This window comes from Strix aluco, chromosome 12 (assembly GCF_031877795.1).
Source record: "Strix aluco isolate bStrAlu1 chromosome 12, bStrAlu1.hap1, whole genome shotgun sequence".
Lineage (NCBI taxonomy): Eukaryota > Metazoa > Chordata > Aves > Strigiformes > Strigidae > Strix > Strix aluco.
The window spans coordinates 22,352,173-22,368,971 of record NC_133942.1 but is presented as its reverse complement, the minus strand read 5'-3'; the positions used below and the strand labels follow the sequence as shown (position 1 = coordinate 22,368,971).

Sequence of the window (16,799 nt, the reverse complement as noted above, 5' to 3'; positions counted from 1 at the left end):
TGTGCCATGGCACCGCAGAGGTCGGATTCTTGTACATTCCTCCTTACAGCTGTCTGCACGCAGAGCTGCATGCAGGCAAGTGGCAGGGAACGCAACTTCCCTGATGGGAGCTTACAGAAACAAGAACACATTTGGAAAAATAGTGTGAATCGTGAATGAAACATTGCTCACAGAGCCCGATTGCATTCCTGGAAAAAGGGGTACATTTGGAGAGTAATAAATTGCACATCCATCTCTGGGTTATCTGTTTGATGGCAGGGTGTGCTTCTCTTGGTTACTTAAGGGTTCAGCTTCTTGCATATGTGAGGATATTGCCTTGCTCCACAGAAAGACCTAGTTTCGGGGAAGGATTGTACATAGTTGAATGTGTCTGCGCGTATTTAAAGGTATTGGTCTGTCCCAAGGAAAGGAAATGTGCTTGAGAATACAGTTAACAGTTGTTAAGTATTCAGACAAGGTCCAGATCCCTGTCTTATATTCAGACATGTTTGTAGGATTAATTTTTCAGATGTTTGAGTGATCTAGGAACATAAATCTCACAGCCAGAACGTGGGATTTTTTGCTATTGTGAATATATAATAAATAACTGCTCAGTACGACCATGGATGATGGATCTGTTCCTTAAATAATAAATTCAGCAACCATGAAAGCCGTCTGTTTTGCAGGTGTACAGTCTGTCTTAAAGAGTAATTGTAGAGAGATTTTCAGCTCCTGCTGCTGCCATACTGCAGGGATGAGTTTGTAGCTCTGTATTTTGTTGTTCTCTTTGCTACTCTTACTTGGTCTGACTCTGGGAAGGGTTAAAGATGCTGGTCCAGGAATGAGGGCTGCTGGCCACTAGGAACCAGGAGTAAGTAAGAAAGCGGCTGCTTTGAGGAGGCAGTGGGGGTCTGGGAGAGGAGAGATGGGGAGAGAGTCAGGGAGAGAAAGTCTGGTTTTGCAAGCCTATCTTGTTTGGAGTGAGCCTTCCCTCATTAGTCTGAACTGGTCCTTTAGCTGCTGGGGTAGGCTGACAAAGACTAAGAGCTTGTCCTTCTAGCTTTGATGACCAAAGAAAACCGACCTACTGATGGAGGAGCCAGGTTGCTTATTTCTTTCAGTTGCTTTCTCTTACTGGATCCAGGCAGACCATAATGTGATCCTGGACTTACAGCATCAGGAACCAATTTATGAGTCTGAAGGGTCCTGAGGTTGAGGATACTCTTGGACTGGGCCAGAAGGTGGATAGCTAAGAGGGGAGATCCAATACCCTTGGGAAGCAGAGGGACAACAGGCAGCAAGGCCTGTAGGGTGTAAGAATTGGGTATACCACTCCACCTAAGTAGGATCTGTTTTGTAGCAGAAGAACCAGTTCTCATCTTTGGTTTCGTAAATCACAAACTTGAAAAGGTTGTATACTAAATGAATATAAGTTAGCTTAAAAATACTTAGGAAGAGAGAAGGGAAAATCCTCCAAGAGGGGAACAGCTAATTCTCTATGGTCACAGCTGGCTGCATGGCACTGTGTATCCAGATAGATAATCCTGCTTGTGAAGCACAGGATAATTATAGGGGAGTGGGTGGGGACAACAGTGCTTTGTTCCTCCCTTCCCCACAATTTTTTGGCTGACTGGAGGCGAGGCCAGGAGGTGGGAGCTGTTGGAGGCTGCTTTGGCAGCAGCAGCTCACAGAGCACTCCTCGCTGAGCTCTGGGGTTGGCACTGCTGGAGCAGCTTGGTGTTACAGTGCAGCCTCCTGCATCCTGTGGGTGCTGTATTCCCCAGGCTGTGGAGGGCTCCCAGGCTCAGGGATTGGAAAGACAAAGCTTAGGTTGTGAGACTTTCAGATAGTGGTAAAGGTGCTGTAGTCTGCTCTGGCCCCAGATCAGTCCAAGGATCTGTACCCACAGTGCCTAGAGAGACCAGCAATGCTGTGGGTGTCAGTCTCAGCTGCCTCCAGATCCAGAGTCAGCTTTATTTGGGGCAGAGGCGATTCAGGGAGACCGTGCTCTCACCCCTTTTCCCTGCATATGCCTTGATCCACTGAAGTCAGGCTTCAGCTAAGCCTGCTGTAAGCCAGCAGCATCAGAAGCCCCATGCCCAGTCACTAAAGTTGGGTGTCAGAGAGAGCTGGTCACCTTTGCTCTGCATGTGCTATGCAAGCAGGTGCTGCTCTTGGGTGATTTGGGGAGACCCTATAAAAAACAAAGTAGAGATAATGCTGGAGGTTACTTGAGAAGTACTGGACAGATGGACAGTTGTGAAACCAGAAAAAATGGGGGTTTTTTGTGGAAGATTTAAGGGGGCTGACTGAACTTTTGGGAGATCATAGAGGCAAGAATTGCTTTGGGGCTGGGCAAAGGATTTTGATCTGATGGGGGAAGTGGCAAGAGAAAGCAGACGACAAAAGGGGTACTTAGAGGAGGAAACAAAAGGATCTGAGGGAAAGAAAGAAGCAGGAGAGACTAAGAAATACAAGAAAGGGAGACAAATCTTTAGGATAGGATGGGGCTAGGAAAGTGACTTCCACATTGTGGGACAGCAAAGAGGGTAATCAAAGTGGAAAGGAGGTACAGTGGAGAAGGGGGGTACATTTTTCTCCCAGAAATAGTGTGTCTATCCTGCTGATCACTGAGCAGCAGTGAGTGTGATGTGTAAACTACAGCTGTAAAAGCCATTCTGACACCAGTTATGATGATGAAGCTTGTACATACATGAAGTGTCTGAGCTTTAGACTCGGATGTCTTTGGTGCTAGGGTTGAAAAAGTTGCTGACTTAGACTGTCTTGAAGGCCCTTGTTTCCAAGTGGTACAGACAAGTGTCTGTGTTCTGCAATTGCAATTATGCAACAACAGCAAGCCAGACAGCCTGCCAGGCTTTCAGAGCGGCGCTTCTGTCAATTGCTTTGGGGTTTTTCAGGACATCGGGAAAGTGATGCAGAAAACAAACCCATGGTACTTCTGTACATTCCAGGAACTGGGGATGATCTATCATCTCAGGACAAATATACACTTTCTCATGTCACCTGAAAATGTCCTGTTCCAGGATACGTGTCTCTTATACACGAACAAGTAGGTGTACCCTGGTCTGCTCATGGGGTGTAATGCTGATACTAACTTGTGGCTAGGGCAGAATATGGTCTCTGTTTTCTCTTCTAGAATATCTTGGGGCTGGAGAGACAAGCTCTGTCACAGCTTGCATGTGTCAGTAGTTAGCAGTGTAGAGTCCATTCAGCTGTTTGTGCGCTGGCACATTTTCCACAGTTCCACCTCCTCCTCCTCCCCACTGCCTCCTTCGCTGGCCTGCAGACCAGCAGGATTGCCTAACTTTTCAGAAGGCCAGAAGACACAGTTGGAACATACAGATGACTTGGAGGGGGGGCGAAGCAATTAAAACCACATAGAGTAATCTCATATCAATCTTGCTGCCTTGTGCTTACAGGACTGTAGGCACGCTCGCTGTGCCATTCCTGAACAAACATTTTTTCAAAGCACACTGATATTTGGTGTTCATACAGGTGTTAGTCCATTACTTCTCCTGCAAAATTCTACCTGTCAGTGTCTCGGGCACTGAAATAGTATCAGAATTGAATTTTGGCACCAAATTTTTTCTCTGTCCCTTCACACGCATTTTTGTGTAACTGGACAGGAGTGAATTGTCCCAGTGCTCACGCATGAACTCTTATAGTGTGCAAAGGGAAATGGTCAAGAGCTGTGTGAAATGGGTGCATACTGCTGATACATCAAGGGGAAGTGCTTCTGCTTATGGAAGTTTGGGGAGAGACAGCAGACATGGGGAGCAGTGGGGGAGTCAGTGTGCCGTTCAGTCTTTTGTCAAAAAATGCAGGATCCAATGTAATTTGTCTATGAGATGGATGGGGAAGCGGCTGAATACTGTAATTTTTAATCCTTTTAAAATGTTAAGCTTATGTATTTGTTCTCTAAATACTTTGATCTTTCACAGCACCCCCTTGTCTACAGACCAAGCTGATAACAATCATTCCAAGCTCTTTCCTAGCCTTCTTTCTTATTCTGCTGTCCTGAATGAAATTCAACCTTATTCTCCATAAATAACCTTTCTCATTCCCCAGCTGTCTCCTAGAGCTAGTTCTTTTCTGACCTCTCACTCACTGACTCTGTACTGACCTTGCACTTCCCCCACAGCCCTAATCTGTCAGTGTCTACACTCCTATTCTTCCTCTGCTCTTTTGCACTATTTCATTTTTTTTGAATAATAGGGCCCACCATTTCCTGAGCTGCACTTCAGCAAATAAGCTTGAACAAGCCCCTTTATCCGCAGAGTTCATATAGCATAGTGACAAATGACTACCATTGGCAATGATTTGATGTTTTCACCCCTTCTCTCTGCTTTTAGGCTGTGGGTAAATCTATACAACTGTATTTTTCTATTGGCAATAAAAACCAGCACCACTGTTTTCAAATTGAAGAGAAACAAGCCAATGTTTCACTGTGCCAGTGTCCTGTTCAAAGAGAAATTTTTGCCTTTAGTTGGATTTTCATCAGTGTAGCAACAACTCTAGTGATTTCTCAGTAGCTTTTATTAAACTACTAAGGGATCATTCAGGCATTTTATGATCGCCTCATCCTCCCATTCAAGGCTGTGTGAATTCTTATCTGAAAAACTTGCAGATGAAGGGTTTTTTGGGTTTTGTTTGAAGTTAGGCTCTAGATTGAAATAAACAGAAATAATCTGCCTAGGATTAGGGTGAAAAAATTCTTGGAAAAGGGCAGAGGTCATGCACGTCATATCTGCATGTACACTTTGTTGTTTTGTCATGCTATTATTATATAACATGGAACGAAGCATTTCTCCCTGCACAGTAACTGTTTGTCCGTCGTTTGGTTAAACTGAATTATTTGTTGAATGAGAATTTACTCCAAAATGGAAAGAAGTGTTTCTAATACTGGTGTTTTTTGAAATGACACTGTGAAATGTACATCTCATCTTTGTGTAGTTGCAAACCATTTATTTTACAAAGTAGAAAGCTTAACTCTAGGTGTCAGCACTGCAAACTGAATGTGAAGCTCTGAAAATAAAGTTTTGCTGCCTCTGAGTCCTTCAGTGCCACCAGAAATAAAGTGCTGTCAGCAGTTTTGCTGACATAAAGGCTGAAGAAGAGGAGAGCCCACACTTGCGGTTAATGGCACAAGTAGGAATTGCAGCATTCTCTTCTCACACAGCCTCTTTCTAGCTGCGCTTAAGTTCTTATTAATGGGGTCTACTACATAATGTTTAACGTAAAGGAGAGAATGAGGAAAATATCCCTCTCCAAATAGTACCCACTGTTTAAAGCAGGTATGTTAAGCCTTTCCCTTCATTTATTGTGAAGTGGTTATTTTAGTGGGCATCCAAAGCGATGAGAGAGCACGGGAAGCCAGTGTCTTCTTCTGGTTCTAACAGGCTATATAGATCAGCTGAATTAATGGGGTGGATGAAGTTTATGTGACTGTTGCTTATACTTGAAACTGCACAGTAGCAGAGAGATCGGGGAAGGAAAGACTTTATTTTCCAGCCTTTAACGCTCGCAATTCCGAGAATAAAAGCATTTTGACAGTGCAAGTACTGTGGTTATCTTGAAAAAACACATTTCTCAAAAGCACTGACTTCTGGCTTTGCATCTCCTAACCTTATAAGGTGCTCTCATCTGCATCAAGTGGTGCTGTTACGTATATGAATGAAGAGCTGTTTTTTGACATTCTTGCTGTCGTAATCATCACTTACCTGCACATTTTGCTTTTAATTATGACCTGATAGCATTTGTCATGTAGTTAAGGTACTGTTCAAAGGCTGACTGCTCTGAACGAACAGAAGTGCTTATGCTGAATTGGCTGCTTCTGAAACAGTGTGGTTCTGACAGGGGAGCACAAAAGCATTCGTTATATTCATGATACAAATTTGGAGTAATTTAAATAGTTTCCACCTGTGATACATCATTTTCCCTCCTCAGATGGTGGAGCTTACTGACAAAAGTTATATCTCTGACACTTGTTTTTTTCCATGCTCCTAAATCTAACATTTGGTCTGGCCTTCCCTAAACTGCTGTCGCCTCTGAGCTGTTCCTGAGGTAGTGAAAACAGGCAGTACCTTGGAGAAGCACCTCTGTGAGCCATTGAGAGTAAAGGTTGGCAGAGCTACAAGTGACATAGTGAGGACAATGAAAGGCACCTGTGGAACATGAACAGGAGCCCATTGGGTTGTGTGTGGTCTGTGGTCTTGTGTGAGGTGTGGTACGTCTGTTGTTGAACCTGAGCTGTGCTTGAACTGGTACTTCTGAAACATGTATTACCGATAGCAATAACTTGTCTTGTGCCGGGCGTGGCATTTTAAAGGGCTTTAGATACTCCTTCTCTCTTGAAGTACGTACAGACATCCAGTCTCGCAACACATCTATATGGTATGGAAGCGTAGTTACTTCCACAGGATATATGGATATATGTGTCTTATGAGGACCGGCTGAGGGAACTGGGGGTATTTACTCTGGAGAAGAGGAGGCTGAGGGGAGACCTCATCGCCCTCTACAACTACCTGAAAGGAGGGTGCAGAGAGCTGGGGATGAGTCTCTTTAATGAAGTAACAAGCGACAGGACAAGAGGGAATGGCCTCAAGTTGCACCAGGGAAGGTTTAGACTGGATATTAGGAAGTATTTCTTTCCAGAACAGGTTGTTGGGTGTTGGAATGGGCTGCGCAGGGCAGTGGTGGAGTCCCCATCCCTGGAGGGGTTTAAGAGTCGGGTTGACACAGCGCTGAGGGATATGGTGTAGTTGGGAACTGTCAGTGTGAGGTTAATGGTTGGACTGGGTGATCTTCAAGGTCTTTTCCAACCCAGATGAAACAGAAAAAGGTTATTTTACATACATTTTGCAGGAAAAGTCTGTCTGCAGTTCATTTTCCAAGCCCTAGCGTCTGGCTCTGCCCCTAGAGCACCATCCCCTCTTTTCACAGCCTCTGCTTTCAAAAATATTTTCAAAGAAATTGGCATGGCCAGAGCTGGACAGGAAGATGATGGGAAACAACAACCGAGCCCGGGCTCTGGCTGTGTTCCGGTTCTTGAAGACCGGGACCCAGCGTCCCCGCAGGGGAGGGAGGGAGGGTGGGGCTGGCTTTCCTAGGCAGGCTACCGGGACTGCCCTTCCCACTGAGCGTCTGCGGGGCAGCCGTGCTCCTGGTCCCGACAAGTGACGCTTGCACTAGGGGTTCCCCGGGTGGATTTTACTGTTGGTTTGTTGTGTTTGGGGTTGTGGGGGTTTTGTGTGGTTTTTGGTTTTTTTTTTTAATCGAGAGAAAGGATCTAACTGGACCTGAAAGGCTTGAGGCCGTGTAGAAGTGTCCCCGGCTCCTTGGGCAGCACCGGGGGCCGCGGGGGTGAGGGGGGAACAGGGGACGCCCCGGGAGGAGCTTCCGGTCAACGGCGGCCGCGCGCGCGACACCCGCGGCCCCGGGCGCACGCGGAGCGGCGGTTTAAAGTTCGCTCGCCCGGGCGGCGCGGCGGCGCGGCGCGTCATTGGCCCTCGGCGCCTCATTTGCATTGACGTCATCGCAGGCCGGAGGTCAGCGCCGGCGGCGGCTTTTATTGGCTCCGCCGCTGTCAAGCGCCGGGGCAGCGCGGGCGGGGCGGGGTGGGGCGGGGCGGGCGCCGCTGCTGAGGAACATCAATAATAACAAGGTGAGCGCAGAGCGAGGGAAGGCGCTGCGAGGAGAGAGGCATTTCCCCGCTGCAAGGGACGCGGACGCCACGGCCCTGGGAATGAGAGCTCTCGCCGCTGCAACCCTTTCCGCCGGGATGGGACGCTAGGATCGTTTTCCTTCTACTTCTCGCTCTTTTTAATTTTTCTTCTTTTTAATTTTTTTTTTTTTATTTATTCCGCCCCTCGCTGTTTCGCATCATTTCTCTGACCAAAAATATCCCCCCCAACATGGAGGCCCTTTGATGCCTCCGCCAGCGGAGCCGGCTCCTCCCGCGGCTCTGGGAAGCCCTCCGGACCCTGCCCTGATTTTCCGCGGGCCGCCCCCGGCGCTCGGCCCAGGCGCTGTGGGGGGCTCCCCGCGGCCCGGCCCGCTCCGCTCCGGTCCCGCGGCGCTGAGCCGGGAGCGATGCCGCTGCGGCGGGCAGAAAGCCCCGCAGCCGCCTGACCGGGGGCTCTTCCTTCCGACGACGGGAACCTGAATGTCACCCCCGCGGCGACCGCCCGCGACCGAGGCGGCGCGGGACATGCCCAGCGCGGCGTGAGGGGCGCAGCCGGCTCCCCGGGGCGACGGGGCATTTTTCGATATATATATATTTTTTAATTTATTTATTTCGCCCCCCCCCCCCCGCACCAGCTCAGCCCCAGAGCACACCCCAAGGCGCACGCCCGGCACAGCGCAGCGCCGAGCGGGACCGCGAAGAGTGAGCGCTGCTTGGCGGGGAGCGCGGAAGACGAGGTGGGGAGCGGCCCCCCGGCCCGTACCCGGGTTAATCGGTAACGCTGTGCAAACCCAGGTGGAAAATGCGCCGTGCTCCGGACTAGGAGGGAGGAGATGGTGCAGTGCCCCCGGCCGCTCTGAGCGCCTAGCCGACAAGACGCTGGGGTGTGTGTGCGTGTGGTTTGGGGCTTGGGGTTTTTTTGTTATTTTTGCTTTTGCTTCCACCTCCTTTTTCCTTTTTTTTTTTTTTTTTCCCCCCAGAAGGAAAGAAAACCCTGCCAAGATTCTCAGATGGCTTAGAAAAATTAATAATAATCTGTGAAAATATGAAGTCGACCAGTTCTTGATTTCCCCCCTTCCCTCCCCTCCAGCTCCCCAGCCCACTGCTGAGATTGAGATAAAAGGACCCGTTTCCTGGAGGACGAGGAGAACAGACACGTTTCTGGTGGTGTAGAAAGGACCGATGGCAATGCTTCAGAGTGTAGCGGAGACGCAGGAAAGAGATTCAACCTGTTAACAAAAAATTAAGCAGGGGGAAAATACCAACGGGAAGGAAAGAGATATATATATATATATACACATATATATATACAATTTAGAAGTATTCCCCAGGTGGCCACAAAGCATGGGCTGTGCTCCAAGCATCCACATCTCTGACAGCAGAGTGGTCTATCACAGTAGCAAAGAGTCTGAGGAGTGCAATTCCCCTCACCAGACCAACACAACCATGTCTCAACAGCAGCAAGGCAACCCCGTCCCAGGATTATTCATTAAATCCTCCAACACATCCACTTATAAGGTGAGGACTAATTCCTCTAAGAAAGACAAGAGGGAGAACAGCCAGAGCATGGAGGCAGAGACCCAGACCAGCAGATCCAGTGTTAAGGTAAAAAGGGTGCTAAACATAAGCACTGTTTCTCTCAGAACAGGAGTTGGCTGTAGCGGTTTAACCCAAGGAGTGTCCCTGCCGAAGCGATGTGTTGTGGGGGAGCTTTTCCTGGCTTGGACTATTGCTTTCGTTTATGAACTAATCGGTCTCACGAAACGACTTTATACATGTACCCAAACCTCTTTTTTCATTCCACAAAAGGAGTTTTCCTAATGCCGGGAAGGAGAGTGGTGTAATTGTCCTCATCAATCATTAGAGCCAGGGGCATGGGTCTTCTGAACGTGGAGGGCCTGTCCGTCTGTCCGTGGTGAGACTCTGCTGTGTGTGGGAGCTGCACTGCCACTAACTCCTGTGTTTTACATATTTGTTTGTGCTGGGTCGTCCACTGTTGCTGCTTGTGCTTGTCTTGTTTGGAAGCAGAGGCAAATCGCAGTCTGAAGTGATCTGCTAGCTAGGCTGATCAATTTGCATACCTCTTCCATTCAGAAAGTTGAAAGGAGAGTGACAGCGGTTTTTGCTCTGGGTGCTGATTTATATTAACTTGTTGACCTTGTCTGTTGCTGCAAATAGGGTATTACTTGGAGGTTTTTTACATGTGTGTTAGCATGCACACTTTTGTGTAGAGATACGACACAAGGTCGACAGACACGTACTGAAAAAATCAGTAATTTCTGATTTTTTCTTTTAAGTGAGAAAGTTAGTGGTGTGGAATGCTTCCTCATCTGTTTACTTTCTACTGATGGCCTGTTTGTTTATGGGTTGTACTTTAGTTCCTAATGCTATAGGTTTTGATTATGCCATATCTTTGCTTTTTTGGGGGAACTATAGTTTGTAAAAAATAAGTATTTGCAAATATTAAAAATATAAATAAATTGTAGTAGCGCAGGGGATATTATGTAACATGGCTGATCTGCTCTGGGTTACCATGATAAGAACTGAGACACACATGCTGTAAATATAAGATACAGGCATGAGATGCAGGCAAGAACTAGCTAAATGTCAAGCGTTTTGCAGACTCGCAGAAACTCTAATGATTTGTAGTTTTCTTAGGATTTTTACATGCTTATTAAGACCGGCTTCTAGAGTATTGACCAGGAATAATTTTTTTCAGTACTGTGGGTGGTTTTCTTCAATTGTTTTCCTCCAGATTTAGTAATCTCAGTTCAGAGGAGTTTGAAAAAAGTCTAGAAGATAAGAAGACACTTTGTAAGTAGTGAGTTGGAGCAGGAATTAACAATACTTAAGGCAGAACATGAAGTGTTGTACTAAACTAAATTTTTCTGTTAATAACACTGTACAGGAAACTGAACTTTACGGCCCTGTTCACACACGATAGACATGCTTAAGGCATATTTAACACGGTAACTATAGTAAGGAAACTTGAGTTGTCATCGCACTCCTGACAGTTGTTTTGCTAGCTGAATTTTTGTGATTATAATTGCACATTATAAAATCTAAACCAAAAATATTCTTAAAGTTTGTATTCCTTTGTCTTCTGTGTGGTTTGCTTATGGGGGAAAAAATCAACTCCAAAATATGCATGGGAAGCAGGCTTAGTTTTGTAAAATTTTGTTGTTTGATTTCAAGAACTTTGTAAAAATTCTTGTTACAAGGTTTGGATAATTCAGCCAGATGCTATACGGTTTATGTTGGTTCATATGCATACTGTAATCTCATTGGCAGTCATTCTGATTTTTATCACTCGGTCATATTTACTGCCCTTGTCATCACTCTAAGCACATTGCTGTGAAACGATGGGTTTTGAGAAATGAGAATGGAATTCTGTCTGTGATCAGCTGAATACAAAAATCTGTTGGACACATCACATCTGCATGATTTTCACGTGCAAAGTCGTAAATACTCTTGAGAACTCTAAAGCAGCATGGTATTTCATTGTCTGCTTCTGTCATTAGTGTGTATAGTATGATCAGATTCACTATTCTTAGTGTGCTAGATAATTGCACTGTCTCAGAGATTGTGCTGGAGAGAGGGCTATGCTATCACTGGAGAGGGTTTTCACAGTACAGTGAAGTTGTTTGGAAAGAAACAAAGTGTGAGAACATTGAAGCTGAGGGACAGGAGCCTGAAATCCCTGAAGCCAAAAGGAGCATTGGACAGGGCGTTGTGCTGTTTTGGAGTTAAAAGGATTTTTGATTTGAGGAAGAACTGTAAGAACGAGGGTGCTACTAGGAACTACTGCTATTCTTCAGAGTGCATTGTACACCCTTTATGGCCCCTGGGGTACCCTCACATTAACAGAAGATGCTACAAACCTTTTATGTTTTGGCCAATGGTGGTATCATCATAATTTGTGTGAACAGCCAGTAATCTGCCTGAACGGCATTTTCACTTGGTTTCAGGGTACTTTAATTGAAATTCATTCACTTTCTTTTGTTGTATATGCACAGCTTAAAGCCAAGAAGGTCCTGTGTGAGAGCTAAGAACAAAACTGGGCCCATGTGTAAATCTCACTTTTTTACTTCAGCTGGCATTAGCCTTAAGTTTATTAAAATATGTATAACAAGTAGCACAATAACTTTTATTGAATCAGTTTGTTAGCTACAGTGCACCTTTTTCAAGTCAGAAAGTGTCATTAAAAGAAATAACCCATGCTAACTGTAAAATGGCATTATATACATTCCTAATTAGCCTCCAGACTTATTCTGGCTTTCTGTTTATGTCTTATTATATCCTTCTTCTGGTCAAATAGCAGAGGATCATTTTTTGGATGTGCAGTGTGAGCATACTATATTTTGTAATTTGCATCAATTTACAAACTGTAGCTTAAAAAGTTACCTGTTCTTTCCTAATATGGAAAAATGTAAGTTTATCCATAGCAAATTTGCAGAGCAGTCTTGAAGGGGTGTGTGTGCACAGACAAGTGCCATAATACCTATTTCTGGTATGTATGAGTGTGGTGATGGTATGAGAAATGGAGGAGCCCTTTTAATAAAATATATTTGGTCATGTACCAGTATCTCCCCCCTTAATTAGTAATTTCATATATGGCTTTCATTTGAAAATTTAAGTGGAATAAGTGCCATATCTAAAAAGTGAACCAGCCATGAAAACTTCCCTTAATTTTTGGTCTGTCAACTTCACAGCTTAAACTCTATACTTTTCCCAGTGAAAGACCCGCAAGACTCAGATGCACTAACAGTGACTGAAGTTTGATTATCCAGTGCTACATTAAGAATATCGAATGACACTCCACTCGGTACTGTTGCAAAGGAGAATTTGCCTGTTTTTTTGTAGATCTAAAAATCTCAAGAAAGTGGACTCTCAATCATGACAGTTTGTCTTTTTCGTATATATTAGTTATGATTTTCTTCTTTGAACATTTGTGGTGTTGAATTTGTGGTAAAGGTACTTGGCTTTATAGAAACCTGCTTAAACACCTTTAGAATAATACCTCTGTTTAATCTATAGCGTAAGCAGAGTAAAGGCTTGGAATGGTATAAGGACTTCATGGGTGTTTATTTAAAATTTACTTGGGTATTCATAAGCATTCATGTCCCAACATCACATGTGTGTGTGTCACTCTTCTGTAGCGCACTAAAATATATTGTAGCACATACATTGCACATTTATTTTGCCCTGTCATTCTTTTACATATGTGAGATTTCCTGCCTCTTGACTTTCCCTGTCATGTGTATCTAACACAGAAATATGTGCATTTGGGTGCAAGGGGATCAGAGAGTAAAGCCAAGCTTCCTTTATTTTAAATTGAAAGTAGTCCTAAACCAGCAGGGCTAAATGTGAAATAGCCTTTTGATTTATCAGCTAATATGGAACAGCCAGTTTAAATCTATGGCCCTACAGCCAGTAAGTCTTCTTCACTAAAACCCTGTGAAATTGCCTGAGAATTTTACAGTCACCGCAAACCATTGGTTGCATAATTCTGCATATAGGAGGCTGTATGCTAAACTTGTACCTGCAGTGCTGAAGTGGATCTCGTTTCAGCATTTAACAGCATATTATTTAGTCGCTTAAGCTGTCTGCTCTTTTCCTGTCTGTCTGGTAATTCCTTCCCCTTGGAACACACTCGCTCTCACTCCCTTTGAAACTCCCACATGTACTGTCCATGCTTCCACTGAGGCCATCCACCCTGTCTTGATTCCTCCCTGTTCCCACTGAAACTGTCCTCAATCATTTTCCTGACAAGCCTCCCATCACCATTTCCCTCCCACTTCCACTGACGTCAGCCCTCCTGTACAGAGATCCTTGCTCCCACTGAGAGACGATCCTTCCCACGCTGAGATACACAAACTTTTCTCAATCTTGACGGCTGATGTTTTTTATGCTGTTGTTGCAAGGCATGAACACTTTTTCTCCAGGGGATGGGAGTCTAATTTTTAAATGGTATGAAGCGAACTGGTGTAGTAACATGTGAACTGGGTTCATATTTAAGTCTATTTTTTATCTTTACCTTTTAATTTCATGTTGTTTGTAATGTAAACTGGAAAAAAATTAACTGTAAGTCACTCACAGCATATAGATTGCTACACTACTAAGATAGCATAAGCTGCTTTCTCAATTTTTAAAGCATTATTATTGGTACCTCTCCTGGTCATGCAAACCAACTCATGCAAAATGTGTCGCTGCATCTGAGTGCAATTCCTTGTGTGAGTTGAGCAAGGTTAGACCCTGAATTTTTGGAGTATTTACTGTTGGTAAAAACTTCACCGAATCTCCTTTCAGCTGTAAAGTCATCTACGCTGACTTCTCTCTGCCCTTTGCATTGTTCTTCACTGCCCCTGGTCTGAACTTGCTTTGTGTCTCTTGCTTGGCCATTTTAGGTAGTTCATTTCTAAGCTTTTCCTTTTCTGCCACCTGAATATGTCAATAGAGGAAGTATTAAAAACAAGCCTTTATTTCTACAGTTCTAGGTATTTATTTTAGTGTGTTGTACCCTTTGTATTCTTAATTGTATGGCTTAGATTGAAGTGTAAGTACATCCACAGTGAGAAATTTTCTAGTTGTAGTTACAAGCCAGGCAGAAGAATGGGAGGCAATAGGCTTATTAGTTCTCTCTCCCTTTCTACCATTCCCAATATTACATGTGGTGTGAAATTCCAGTGCAAGGTACCAGCATTGCCTTGCTATTTAAGGTACCAGCAATTCAGATTTCACATCCAAAATGCTAAGTCTAAATATGATTTAAAGATATGAAATGGTGAAGTGGTTACATTCACTTGCAGATACTTCACAGTCAATGAATTTTAGATTAGAAGATGCTTACAATCTATGTGAATATGAAGAATGTCTCATTAAGAAAGGTGCTCATGGTTCATTTGAAACGTAGAAAAAATACAGTTTGGAAACTGTTTTGCTTCCCTTACTACATGCTTTAATATCTTTTCCTCATATTCAAGTAAATGTCAAGAAAACGAGAGGTATTTGAGAATTATTTTTAACATGCATTGAAACTGTTATACCTAGCAGTTGCCACTACCAACAGTGATAAACTGCTGTTTTACTTTAGTTATTATATGAACTTTTGTTCATCTCTCTTGGCCATCACCTTGAGAAGGGTCTCCAGAATTGGGTTTCTTAAGCAATAGTAACAATACACTGAAAATATTCCACTTTTTGGGCAATTGCAATGCCAACTGACTTTCAAATGAGTCCTTGAAGGGGAAATTAATTTAGAGATATGGACAGCTAAAGCTCTTACTAGCTCTCAGCAAAAAGTGAAAGAAACCTAAAGCCAATATGGTAATGAGCAGATTGGCCCCAAGGTGAAATTGTTTCAGTACAAGCTTTACGCAAGTTGTCATTTTGTCAGGGGACCACAGAAGCACCTGCACACATAGGAGAACAATTTAGCATTGTGTTCTATTTTGGTGGTGTGTGTATGTATGTAATATGCCCACATTGTAAACTGCTTTACCAGCTATGGATGGAATTAAAACATTGTCAGCAGTGTTTCCGAGATTGCATGTAGAGTGTGATTTCACGCCCAAAGTGCAGTTTTCCGTGTGAATTGCACTTTTGTATGTCAGACCCATTCATCCAGCAGAGGTTCACTAGGAATTTGCTTGGCCCTGTGACGTTCTAAGCATCTCTGTCCATCCATTGGGTAAAATAATTAGGTATCTTCATTTAACAATAATTTAAATTGACACAGGATGATAAGGTGCAAATTGAATAGCTTTAATGTGCATGACATACTAAATGGTTTTATTGTCCAGAGTCATATTTTTAAGTTTTCAAAGGCATCAAGTAAGTGATGTTGTTAAAGCCCTCTGCTTTTCAAAAAATCTTCAGCATCCAGCTCCTTTTCTTAAAATCCCTGTTAAGGCCAAAATGTGATAAATTATGTTGGTATACATGCTGTGAAATTAAATAGTGGAGTCTCTAATTTGTGCATTCTTCCAAACCATCCCCTTTTACTATGGGTTGAACTGTTGGCCTCAAATCAAACTCACAGGTCCTTTTCTCCTCTTGCTTGTAAAATCTGTAAGTCTGTCACTGCACATAAAGTTAAAAGCTTAGCATTCTGTAAACCAGGTCCCACATATGGCTTTGTTTCAGGAGTAAGGATGAGGGCTTTTGATGTGAAAATGCATTGACATGAATTATCTATTTTGAATGTGATCGACAAGGTAATTTGAGATGGTTTTTGATAGTGTTTTAAATGTTTAAAGGTAGTCTGCATATGTATGTAGAGAATTAATGTCCTTGCAAAGCAAAAGAACTTGGAATAAAAAAGGAATATTCAAGATTTTAAAAAGATTTTGGGAATAAAATACTGTTTCTAATGAAAAAGTCTCTGATTCCGATATGAGGGACTCAAATTAGGATTCCTATCTTTACTTGGAGAAGGAGGAAATACTGCTTTAGATTTTGCTACTTTATTGCATGATAGACAATTTTTGATCACTAGATCCCTAGAAATTAGGATGAGATACTTTTGTTGGTGTAAAGACGATCTCTTTGTCGGCCAGATATGTCTTTTATTCCTGAGTGAACTAAATAGATACTATTTCAAGGAAAATGTGGGGGACTTTGGTTTTAATTTTTTTTTATTGATCAGGATTGAAATTACTCTGTTAAATAACAGTTTTTAAAATTTTAAGTTGTGCCTGGTTCTTTATTGGAAATGAGAATTCACTCTTCTTGCAAAGCAGAATTCTTTTGCACATTAATTTGAAAGTTGCCCAGGAAACTTCAAACATTTTATATGCCTGAAAAGATCAAACCTTTTCAAGTAAGAGGTATTTTCCTTTATAAATCAAACATTTTACATAGCGACATGCACAGATTTCTGATACTCTTAAGGGAAAAATAGTAACCTTGAAATCTTTTCATTGTTTTTTAGATTTCCCAGTTTCCTAAGTAAATCCATACAAAGAAAACACAGAATCAGTGGGCAAATATGAAAGAATGACATCCTCTACTTCCCATTGTTTTTAACTTTGAGTTAGCAATGACCTTTAGCTCCCTACTGGGATGCAGTGGAAACTTTGAGGCCCCATCTTACTTGCCACTAAAAGACAATGTA

General features: G+C 43.4%; 1 protein-coding gene across 7 annotated transcripts in view; it reads left to right on the top strand.

The window, feature by feature from the left end:
* Positions 1 to 7,652: 7,652 nt before the first annotated feature.
* Positions 7,653 to 16,799, top strand: part of PDE8A (phosphodiesterase 8A) — a 131,473-nt gene continuing 122,326 nt past the window's right edge. Inside the window, exons 1-2 of one of the 7 annotated variants that reach the window (XM_074836972.1) lie at positions 7,653 to 8,568; positions 8,775 to 9,289. In XM_074836972.1, the coding sequence (XP_074693073.1) occupies positions 9,029 to 9,289 (261 nt within the window). In that variant the 5' untranslated portion in view covers positions 7,653 to 8,568; positions 8,775 to 9,028. Of the gene's footprint in view, positions 8,569 to 8,664; positions 9,290 to 9,332; positions 9,600 to 16,799 lie in introns of those variants that run through there. The other 6 variants (XM_074836970.1, XM_074836977.1, XM_074836978.1 and 3 more) reach the window with 6 other exon arrangements.